The 12,659-nt window shown below is 39.4% G+C and overlaps 1 protein-coding gene across 1 annotated transcript in view; it reads right to left on the bottom strand.

The window, feature by feature from the left end:
* Positions 1-12,659, bottom strand: part of LOC309336547 (contactin-3-like) — a 130,751-nt gene that overhangs the window by 49,067 nt on the left and 69,025 nt on the right. Inside the window, exons 3-5 of the mRNA XM_081852484.1 lie at positions 7,786-7,989; positions 7,233-7,335; positions 6,113-6,297 (exon numbers count right to left, since the gene is read on the bottom strand). Coding sequence (XP_081708610.1) covers positions 6,113-6,297; positions 7,233-7,335; positions 7,786-7,989 — 492 coding nt within the window. The remainder of the gene's footprint in view (positions 1-6,112; positions 6,298-7,232; positions 7,336-7,785; positions 7,990-12,659) is intronic.

Here is a 12,659-nt window from a genome sequence, read left to right as displayed (position 1 = left end):
CTTTTTAATATCAGTGGGAAAATCTAATTCCATCACATTTCAAATACATCATTAAGTAAACCTTTAAATAATGCAGCTTTTAAGTTTATGGAGCATAGAACTTATGCTTAAATGCCTATGTTTGTAATTAAACTTTTTAGGAAAGAACGTTTTTTCCATTGTTTTACCACAATAGTCTATATTCAGAAGGAAGTACCATGACTTCAGCACAGTCAGTATATATGGGTCCAAGCATTAGTTTTTGCCCTTTAGCACAGCTGAAGCCATATAGTAGGGCTCTAGGAGTGAGTGACAATGATCTATTTTAACTTTTCATTGAAATTTTGTGACCTCGCTATTCCAGAGCTAAACAGAGAAAGACACTCAGAGCTCCTTGTGCTTCTGCTATTGTCGGGAACGTGCAACTGAGGTTAGCAGTAGCTGATCCAGAGAGAAGCAGTATAAGGGTAAAGTAGAGCCAGAACTCGGAAGGGCCAATGAACTAAGAAGCACAGTCTTGAAGCACGGAGCAGAAGCCAACTGAACTATTTACTATTACAACTCATTACCAAACTGAAAACTATGGAGAGACCTGGTCTGAATAGAGATACAGTGGTACTTCGGGTTACATACGCTTCAGGTTAGTTACATATGCTTCAGGTTACAGACTCTGCTAACGAAGAAATATTACCTTAGGTTAAGAACTTTGCTGCAGGATGAGAACAGAAATCGTGCTCCGGCGGCGCAGTGGCAACAGGAGACCCCATTAGCTAAAGTGGTGCTTCAGGTTAAGAACAGTTTCAGGTTAAGAACAGACCTCCGGAACGAATTAAGTACTTAACCCGAGGTACCACTGTATGGGATTCTTGTCTCATTAAACATGCTAAAGCTATTTTTGGTCATCTGCATACTATCCCTTGCTTTTTCCTGTAGGACTAATTGCAGTCATTAACTGTTGTTAACAGTCGTCAACAGGTTTACCATACCCATTGAGCCAATCACCCATCTCCTACTACACTTCTGAGAAATACCCCACCTCACCAGTGACTAACCTTGGCACCAGTGACTAACAGTGCAATCCTATACAAGTCTACTTACTGTAGTAGTAAGCCATGCTGAGCTGAGTGGGACCCCCAGGTAAGCACATGTAGGATTGGAGACTAAGGCATAGGGTTACAGTACAAAGGAGAAATCCTATACCAGGACAAGTGGGTTAGGATCCAGCAGGTCTCCAGCTGAGCTGGGAGGTTTCTGACACAGCCAGGCTATGCTGACTTCACTCTTTCATCTTCGGCTCAGCTGGGCATAACCCATCCCATCCCAGTGGCTCTCAAACTTGCATAAGATCTGGAAAAACAGGTGTGGCATGGGAGGACCAGAGAAGCAGGTCTTAAACTGCATCCCAAACCTATTCAGCTCAGTCACATGATCTGGCAACCTGGCACCCAGCAAAATGGTGGCTTAAATGGTGATATAACTGAAACGCTATTTGAAAGGCTTGTTTTTTTCCTCTCTGCTTAGGCTGGCTCAACCAACAGTAACTCCACTCCTAAACAGAGTTCAGAACTTCTGATGGATGGAGTTTGGACCTGGCATCACTTTACACCAGCTTAATTTACATCAGTTTGTTTTAAGCCAACTTGCTCCCTCAGATTTGAAAGTTTAGCAGTAGCGTTTGTGAAAATTCTGTGTGAAGAAATATAGCAAACTAATTGACTGTAGCAACTGAATCCTTAGATATCTGAAGCTGGCATTTTATTCTTTTGATGCAAAGGTCATAGCTTCCCAGTTGCCCCACAAGCTGTCCATACCGTACTATGTCTTAGAAGCCATTCTTTGTTTTTTTATCCAATTGTCTGATCCCCCCCCCCCCGATTCCTTTTGTGAATCTTAAGGGCACTGTTGCCCTCCTCTGTTCTCTTTTTTAACATAATCGTTGTTTTGAGAGAAGTTGCTATGAGATAAGAAGCAACATAATGTAAGAAATAGATGCAGAATACCAAGATAACCTCTTGTGCATTTTAAAGTATGAACACACTGAACGCCAAGAGACTATATTGCTGTTTTCTTAATATAAAACTATTTTGCAAGCTGACAATTTTTGTTTAAAAAAAGTCCCCAAGAAAGGCATTTCTTTATTGTAGAAATAGCAAATTAAGCAATGTTTCACTTCCCATTGCAAAGGCTAAGCAATGCACACAGGCAGCACATAAGAAATGTTGTCCCAAAAATCTTTGTGATATATATTGTTCCATAAAGGAATATAATGCTACAGTTTGCTATGTATTGTATGCTATGCAGGCCCCTCCTGCAGCTGCAGAGAGAGCATGGTGGATTGAACGCTATCGTCAATGGTTTTCTTGTCATTAGTAAATGGCATAGAATATTGACTAGGATGTATGTTGAAAGGGTGTTACAGTGACAGCCACAACACTGCTGGATCTGTTATCATGCGGGGAGCCTGATTTGGAACCCTCAGCTGGCAAAGTAAAAAATGCCACAGAATGATGACCTTTGAAAACTGACAGGGATTCAGGTGCAGTTGTCAAATCTGCTAGTCCACCGCTGCTTCTAGACACTTGTGACAATTAAGTCTGAGATGAAAAACAGGTTGTTCATCTGCTGGCTTCCACTGTTGGAGGCAGTATGCCTCTGAATGTCAGTTTCTGGAAATCACAAGTGGGTTGGTGCCCTTAGTTCCTGCTTGGGGGCTTCTCACAAGCATCTGGTTGGCCACTGAGAGAACAGGATTCTGGATGAGATGAACCATTGGCCTGATCCAGCAGTGTTCTAAGTGCCGCATTTACGCATAAGCTAAACAAGCTATAGCTTAGGCCCCACTCTCTTAGGGGCCCCAAAAAATTTTGAAGGAAAAAACTACTGGATGTACATTTCCAAAACATATGATAAAAAACAAATAAAATAAAACCTACACACAGCAACAGTGCTTTGTGTTGTGTAGGCTCCTATGATGTAAGTAATGGGCCCCGCCTGCTAGTCTTCTCCCTAAAATATCACTGGTTTGCTCACTGCTATATATAGGGACGCGGGTGGCGCTGTGGGTTAAACCACAGAGCCTAGGACTTGCCAATCAGAAGGTCTGCGGTTCGAATCCCTGCGTCGGGGTGAGCTCCCGTTGCTCGGTCCCTGCTCCTGCCAATCTAGCAGTTTGAAAGCACATCAAAGTGCAAGTAGATAAATAGGAATCGCTCTGGCGGGAAGGTAAACGGCGTTTCCGTGCGCTGCTCTGGTTCGCCAGAAGCGGCTTAGTCATGTTGGCCACATGAGCCGGAAGCTGTACGGCGGCTCCCTCGACCAATAAAGCGAGATGAGCGTCGCAACCCCAGAGTCAGTCACGACTGGACCTAATGGTCAGGGGTCCCTTTACCTTTATATACAGGGTGCCTACATTCTGCATGGACTGGTTGCACGGCAACATGTGCAAATGGCTTTAGATACCTATTAGGTCCATAAATTACCATATAGCATATATTCAGCACAAAAACAGCAAAAAATTGTTGTTGACAAAGGACAGCTGGACATATAAAAAGCCGCATTACCTTCAGTAGCTTAGGGCCTCATCAAACCTAAATCTGGCCCTGAGTGTTCTTCTTACGTTCTTACACTGATTAAAATAACAGATCATACAGTAAGTATGCTGTGCAGCGGCGATGATGATGTACCAGCAGCAGCAGCAACAACAAGAAACATCACGCGCTCATGTGCGCACCCACACATCTATAGTTTGGCTGTATATGAAGCTTTCCATATCACACAGTGCCCCAACCATTCAGATGGTCCATCAAATATGTTTGGGTTGGGTGAGATTCAGTTGCTATGCTAGCCATAAATAACCACCTCATATGTTAAAGTGATACAGAGTTTATATGATCAGTTCTCCACTGTAATCCATATGACAGGATTAACCAGTTTTATTTAATCTTTCCTGCTTTGACATTTGCCTGGGTGACGCTTATAGAATGCTAACTGGTTTATAGTTAGAAAATGTCTACTTATAATTAAGGTTTTCATCCTTTTCTGCACACTGGGAGATTTTTTTTCTTTTTTTGATTAATATATCTTTTCCATAATTGAGGGTGATATCACCTTGTGACTCAAAATATGAACTTGTCACAATGTGGGAGATATCACAGCTTAGAAATCTTATGAATAGGCTAAACCATTTGCTCGTTTATCTTCCAATAAAGTAGCAACATCAACTTTTCTGAACTTCCTGTCAGACGTTATTCCAGGAAACAGCACATGTCATATTTAAGACCTTTTAGATACCACCAGTCTTCCAGAATCACTAAAACACTGTCACTGACTGTTTTTTGTTCTTCTTGTTATTTACTAGAAATAATTTCCTATGAACCAGGGATCAACCAAATGTAACAGAGAGCAAATTGCTCAAATACAGACTTGAAAAGGAATGCAGATCTCTACAGTGGAATCTGGACTATAACTTCCCCATTGTAATCACACCAGACACAGCTTCCACTGAGACAAAACTAAAAGATAACCTGCTCACTGGTACAGAGATTAAAACATATATACTTAAAGGATATTATCAAAACTGGGGTTATGTTTTCAATATAATCACCACAGACATCATTTTATGAAAAAGTACTTTTCATGTACAAGTTCTCATATACCGATAGTAAGTACGAAAGATACTGGTTCCTGATGTTTTGTAAAGAAATATGGACATAAAAGTGTCCCAATATCCATTTCTGTGATGGAGGAAGTCTTTTTGCAGTGAGAGGAATAATCCTCAACAGAGGAAATGTTTCACCATTGGAGAAAGCCCCATTAGGGAGTAATACAAACCCAAGATTCACTAGTCTTAACCCCTTTGCTTAGTCATGTGGCCTGGCAGCATAGCAGAATATATGCCAGCAAAAAGGGTGTAAGTTTATTTTAAAGGTCTGCTTTTCCTTAATCCAGCTCAGCCAGCAGTAGTCCTGCTCCTGTTTGGACCTGGTGTACTCTATACTGGCTGCCTGGCTGCCCACACTGAGAATTGTCCCATTAGAGGAAGTTGCACACTGACTGTTGGGAGAAGGAAATTCTGTTAAAAGCAGAAATAAGAGAAATGGAAGCAGAGACCAATAGCAATCAACGTCAGCTTAAAACTATGTTTGAAACCAATAACAAAACTTTTAAGAGTCCAGTCTCTTTTAAAAACTTGCACATTAAAAGCCTACACAAAGAGCAGTGTTTCAGCTGGCACCTAGAAGCCAACAAGGAAAGCGCTAGGTGAAGTAGACCGGGGAAGGGATTTCTGCAAGCAGTTCACTCCAACTATATTCCTGTGATCCTAGAGGGCAGTGAATATAGCCAATATATTTCTCCTGGTTCTCATCATAATGTACATAATGCCCCATCACCCTTTGGGGGGGTTTGATTTAGGAAAGCTCTATGATGTGAGATTAACAAACTGAGATCCCTGTGTAAATTCAGGTACATAGATTCAGGTACGTAGCCGTGTTGGTCTGACGCAGTCAAAAAAAAAAAAAATAAAAAAAAAAATTGTCCAGTAGCACCTTATAGACCAGCTAAGTTTGTTCTTGGTATAAGCTTTCGTGTGCATGCACAATTCTTCAGATACACTGAAACAGAAGTCACCAAACCCTTATATATAGTGGGAGGGTGGGGTGGGGTTTTTCTCAGGAGGGTAGTAGGAGTTGGGTGATTGGCTCAATGGGTATGGTAAACCTGTTGACCGACTGTTAACGACTGCAATTAGTCCTACAGAAAAAAGGAAGGGATAGTATGCAGATGGTTAGCATATGTAATGAGACAGGAATCCAATATCTCTATTAAGACCAGGTCTCTCCATAGTTTTCAGTTTAGTGATAAAGTCCCACTGAATGGTAGCTGGGCTTTGTTCTGACTTCATATTTATACAACTGCATCACATTAAAATCGGACATTTGCCATTTTAAAGGTAAAGGTAAAGGTAAAGGTACCCCGACCATTAGGTCCAGTCGTGGACGACTCTGGGGTTGCGCTCATCTTGCTCTATAGGCCAAGGGAGCTGGCATTTGTTCGCAGACAGCTTCCCGGTCACGTGGCCAGCATGACTAAACTATTTCAACATTTTTTTACTATTAAAAAAAAGGTTTCTTACCATAATATGTCAAGCGCCCCCTGGCAACATTTTTCCCTCTAGAGTTCTCAGTAATGCACTCATAGAGACCAGCATCTTCTTGTTGGAAATTTGGAATTTCAATCATGCCATTGGATTTCCTCAACATTACTTTGCTTGGAAATGGCATCCCATCAGCTCTTCTCCAGTTAATCCGAGGTACTGGGCTGCAGAAACCAAATGCAATTAAGGCTTTTGAAGATAATTTTAAAAGAACTGATTAAAAACGAAACATAATATTGCAGCATACGAAGGAATTAACAATATCTGGTACTTTAAAACAACACCAACACACCACTGTGATAATTTATTCTAGAGTACCTGTTACACTTTCATTGACTGGGAATCTAGAACTTGATACTCAGTCATTATCTAAGATTGAGACATAGTCATGTGAGCCAAGACTTCATTGCTGTCGGATGGATACATTAATCCTAGGTAGGATTGACAGACACTCTAGGTCCAAAAGCATAAATATGTGTTATTGTTTTAGTCTTTTGGTCTCTGGAAATTCTCAGGAGGTATTCTAATTTCAGTTCTAATTCCATCGTCATGAGAATCAATTATTTTTTTTTGGGGGGGGGGAATCCATGAGTCAAAGTGAAATTTAGCCCAAATCTTGCAGACTCCCATAGTTCAATGTTTTCTCACTATAATCCTAGCTCAGGAGGTTCTCAAACATGTGTTTTTGTGACCAGTCATACCACCTTAGAATCAGTGTGGGATAGTGGTTAGTGCTGTAGCAGGACATGGGAGACCATGGTTCAATCCCCACTCAGACATGAAACTCACTGGGTGACCTTGAGCCAGTCATTCACTCTCAGCATAACTTACTTCACAGGTGAGGATAGAATGGGGAGGAGGCAAAGTATGTACTTATTTGTTTTAAACAAGGCAGCAGAAAAATCTTATTAATGTATCACATGTGCAATAATAGTGAGAAGTTGTTTAGTTTATAACTGGACACAACGATTGTAACTATTTATATGCAACTAAAAAATTATGGCATATTTAAAAGGATCTCACATCATCCATTTAACGTACAACATAACTTTTCTGTTTCCAACTATTGCAATATGGATAAACATGAATACAAACTTACTTTCCAAGGGCAAAGCATTCCAGTTTTACTATCGAACCTTTAGCAGCTGGAAGTGATTCAGGAAACTGAACTTCTATTTTGGGTTCGTATTCCCCCATTACTCCTATTATTTCAGAAAAGGAAAAGAGTGATTAGGGAAGGAGGCTTGTATCTTTGAGCCCCAGAGAACAACTATGCAATAAGGCTTCTTTGGATATTTTAAGGAAGGGATTTATTATGTATTATTTCTTTTAGCTTCCTAGTAGTCTTCTGGTTGACAATCATCATTTGGTTGACAATTCCTAGTAGCCACTCTTGTCTTTGGGTTCTTTCAATATACTTCATCAGAATCACCACTTAACAGTATCCTACATGATGACATTACACCCCAAAAATGGGGCACTAAAGGAAAGTACAAGAGCCATAATTAGCAAGGCAAAGGCAACATAAATATTTTTGTTAGAGATAAATTATGCATTGAAAAAAGTGTGTATTCCAAAGAATTAGAAACCATTGAGCATTACACTAAGCAACTGTTAGTTGCTGCATTATATAAGCATAAACTCATACATACCATCAGTACGCAACACTAAAGGTGTTGGCGAGCCAAGAACTTTGGCATTTGTTACGGTACTTGTCACGACACATGTATAATTTCCTACATCAGATGGCTCTACTTTGGCTATGTAGAGATGCCCAGTTTCCTGAGAAACAAATCGACGACTGTCTTCTTGCACAAATGATGGATATTCATTGAAGATCCAAGCATAAGAATGTTCTGAAAGTCAATATATGAAAATACGCATGAAATGAGATGTATTCTTAAGCAGATGAATCCCAAGGTTGTTTGCTTGCATACAGTTATGGGAAAGAACCCATACCTAGTAGGAATAATATAGCACTATATGCATATGATTTCACCCATAATTATTCATATCTCTAAAGCAACAACAACTTTTTGCTGCTTTTCTAGAACAAGTGTGTGACTTTAAGAAAACAGTCACACATGTATATCTTTGACTCCCTATTACTTCACTTGGTGACTCAGCACTTAGGGCAAGTTGTTAGATTATAGGAGAAGTGGATTTGGTTCCATCCCTTGTCCATTCTGGCAATTCTAAGATGATAAGAAGGGCCAAAAATGTGGCACTAGCCTGCCACGTGTCACAAATTTCAGTAACCATAATCCAGTGCAGTTGCACATGCAAAGGTTTATTAGGATTTGCAGCATGCAAATTGGTATTGGGCCAGTGCCACTGTCATCTAGTCAATTTGAAGTAGTATGGCAATGGGATTAGATCCGAGAAGAACTGCAGTTACTATGTAATTTAGTTTTATAGATCACAGTTTATGGACAGAATATGGGTGTGTGTATCAAAAGCCATTTCCTATAGGAGCTGGTATGCTATCTTCCTTCAAGCTCATATGCTTGAGTAAGGTTTTTAAAACACAGTTTCAAAGGTAGATATAATTTTCATCTTTAAAAAATAAGTAGATGAATATAAAAGCCTTTGCAGCTTCTATACAAACTGATTTCAGTTAATTATAATCTAACTGACCTGCCTAGTAGTCATTAACACATCTTGCCAAACTTCCTCAGTGCCTTTACAAATCTTGCCTGTGTGTAACCTAGTAATTTACAAGTGGGCCTGGGAAATTATTTTCATGCAGCTACGGGAAAAGAAAATTACTGAATGGTATTAGTACTGCTTTGCCAAGAAATAAGAGAACAGAAAGGTTAATTCACAGTATGTAAAATGTTGCATAAAACTAAAAACAAACTAATGCAAATTATTGAAATATTTATGGTATCTGTTAACAACAGAAAGAAGTTCAAAATTTGATTGCTTTTCCAATTATCTTTAATTGCCCTTTATTAAACTATAAAGTTATACCATTATGTAAGCTAGAAAAAAGCTAACAATGGCAAACAAGTAGATTTCGGGTAATTTAAAAGTGTTTCTAATTATGTATTTCTTAAATTTATATCCTGCCTTTTCACCCAAAGGTCCACAAGGCGTCTAACAGTAAAACTAAAACTAAAATACAGAATATCAGAAACGAAGAAGCCAGATAAATCAATCATACTAATAAAATCTAATTCTATCTGAACAAACTGCGGCATATTTACAATGTCCACAAAAACTCAGTTGATGATGAAGATATTTAAACCATGGGCAAGTTCATATGGTGATAGAATCGGAATACAGTTTTTCAGATCCCAAGTGGGTCTGTAGGTCATAATCAGCACTTTTTGAATGAACCACAGGACATGCATCAGTAAGGCATGAAACTGTTGCAACATGGAGGACACCTGTTTTCTATAGCCAACTTTGATGCACTCTGAACCAGCTGAAGTTTCTGAACCCGCATCAAACAAGTTTATTAAGAGGAAGAGAGGAAGAGGGGGACCCATTTCCCCCACCTGGTGGAATCACAGTAGAGTTGGAAGGGACCCCCAAGGGTAATTTGGTTCAACCCTCTGCAAGGCAGGAATCCTGTCCACAGCTGTCTCTGTGTGGCTATTACCAAAACAATCATTCCTGTTCATAAAACTTTGCATCAGCTCCAAATATCTAAAATAAGGTTTGTTTACAATCTCCATCTAGCTGATAGCCATGATACTGTCCGTAATTAGCAAAATCAGTTGCTTTAGCACTTCTGGATGAGAAGAGACACCGGAGAAATTGCTGATTCACCTCCATCAGTGATACAAGGTATCTTGTAAGGAAAGGGCAAGCAGAAGGCAAATTGACACGATTCATATGAAAATATTCACAAATTTAAAGGTGTTATTGCTGTTATGTTAAGGGAAGACACAAAAGCAGTTCATGTTAATGATGTCTTCTGGGTAACTTATATAAACAAGATCATGGCAATCAGGAAGAAAGTTGAGTTGTAAAACTGTCACTCAAAGTCAGAGGTTTACTTGGACTTTTGTTTATCAGTTAAAAGCCATAACATTTACATTCCCATGTTAGGGTAAGATAGTAGTAGCTCTGCGTTAAGACCTGTCAATTCTTATCTAGAAAATGAAATGCACAAATGTAGAACTTATCTATAAGAAACAGATGTGTCCATGTCCAATCATCTTCTAATTATTTAAGAACATTTAAATAACAGAATAATAAGAACATAAGCCCAAATTTATGGGATTCTTCGCTTATGTTAAAGATTAATTCAACATGATGTGATCTTTAGAAATTGCACAAATATGCTCTAAGTTCTAAACAAATTAGCTTTCTACCATCTTAAGCTCCTTGCCTGTAAACCTTCTAGCTGGAACAGGGGTGGGCAAGATTACTTTCTCCTAGAAATGTTACCCTGCTGAAATTCTAAGATGTAAACATTTGTATAAGAAATGTATTGTAACTATTATTTATTATCCTAGTCTATTTTATATTTTGATGTCTAGGCTTTACTGGAAAAGCATACATTTATAAAAAAACCCCCTGAAATTGGCATGAAAAGATCCTTACTTACTAATTCTTGCTACTATGGATCAAGAATTGAACACACCAAAACAGTTCTAAGTGAAACTGCTTAACTGTCTTAATCAGATGTAGGTGGCTAACAACTATTAAACAATACATTAAGAAAAGTTTAGTACTTAACAAATAACCAACATTATTTCAACATGTAATAGCTGCAAAATCAGTGATATTCCCAGTGCACTGTGAAGGCCTTCCAGGAAAATTGAATCAAACCAACTCAAGCAACTGTGACAAGCAGTGACTTCTGGCACCCAGGTATAGATTCTGAATCAACCGCAGCATACAAACTGAGTGAAATTTGAACATGACAAGATGAGAAAGGCTGTGTCTGCAAATAATCCACTACAGCTTGGATCAACTGCACCCATAAGCAAAGAGTTGTACTAAACAATAGATAGCGCCCCCTCTCAAGAAAACAGATACAGCACTAAGAACAGTATAACAAGGAAGAAATGTGTTGAGGTGCAAACATAGCTTTCCATCATTCCTCCCTGGCTTTTCCACAATATTTATGTCTGTATGTGGTTCCTCAAACTTTGGGACAGCTTGTTCTGGCATTTTTCCTTCCTTTTAAAAGCAGGGTTTAGCAATATCATTTAGGTAACTAAGTTTTAAAATGAGTATCTCAATTGGAACAATTGTCGCATGTGCTAACAGCGTTCAAACAGTTTGGAGAGAGATTAAAATAGTGACATGTCCAATTTGCCATGTTCACTTAAATTAACCACCCTTTAACGAGACTATTCTTCAATATCATCTTCATTATTAACTGAGGGCAAAGTAGTTCTTACAACGCAACAGTTCCCACTTGTTTTCCTTGCACTTTTTGCAATTTATCTCACTGACAATCCCATTTGTGTCACAAAACCTTCTACTTACAGTAAATTCAAATTCCTAAACTATCATTCTAATTCTTAGTCAAGGTAGGTAAGCTTATGAGGCAAGACTATTTCATATTCATAGCAGAAGATTGGGACATTTTAGGTGGCCAAAAGGTAGGAATGCAAATCTGAGTAATACCTGAGCTTAGGAAAGAGCACAGCAACTTTAGCCCTGACCTGCACCCAGAGGCAGTGAGAGGTAAAGGTGTTTCCTCCACAGCCATTTCCATAAAACATTTGTTAATTGGACATGACACTCACAGAGTGCAAATGCAATAATGGTTTTTTGGTTTTTTAATACTCTATTTCTTCTCTATTTCTTCAACCACAAAATATTAGATGAGCATATTTAAACCTGATTTAGAATATATTTTCCCATTTCCACATTTCTCAAGGCCGTTAACAGGGCTTGACTTCTGTTTTAATTTTACAGAAGTCTTGGTTCTTTTTACTTTTTACTAAATAACACTGGTAAAGGGGCCCCTGACCATTAGGTCCAGTCATGGCCGACTCTGGGATTGCGGTGCTCATCTCGCTTTATTTGCCGAGGGAGCCGGCGTACAGATTCCGGTTCATGTGGCCAGCATGACTAAGCCGCTTCTGGTGAACCAGAGCAGCGCACGGAAACACCGTTTACCTTCCCGCCGGAGCAGTACCTATTTATCTACTTGCACTTTGACATGCTTTCGAACTGCTAGGTTGGCAGGAGCAGGGACCGAGCAACAGGAGCTCACGCTGTCACGGGGATTCGAACCGCCGACCTTCTGATCGGCATGTCCTAGGTTCTGTGGTTTAACCCACAGACTGCAATGTTAAAAGCTGGTACTGCTTAATTTTGCATTTTCTTACACTAGCAGAACAATCATTCCAGGCTGTGGGATGTTTGGATTCAGCAGAGGCATCATATTGCTCAGCTCTCTGGACTGAGGAGGCCTCCTGCCAAGCACTGAGGTGAGTGGCATGCTGGTGTGGCATTGATGTATAGGCCATTTCTAATATTGGGCTATTTTATATTTCAGTGTCTATGTTTTATTGAGAAAGTACAAATTTATAATAAAAAAATGGATTCAAGG

This window comes from Podarcis erhardii (genome assembly GCF_964252035.2).
Source record: "Podarcis erhardii genome assembly, chromosome: 2".
NCBI lineage: Eukaryota > Metazoa > Chordata > Lepidosauria > Squamata > Lacertidae > Podarcis > Podarcis erhardii.
Note: the sequence above shows the minus strand (reverse complement) of the source record. Positions and strands in the feature narration are given on the sequence as shown.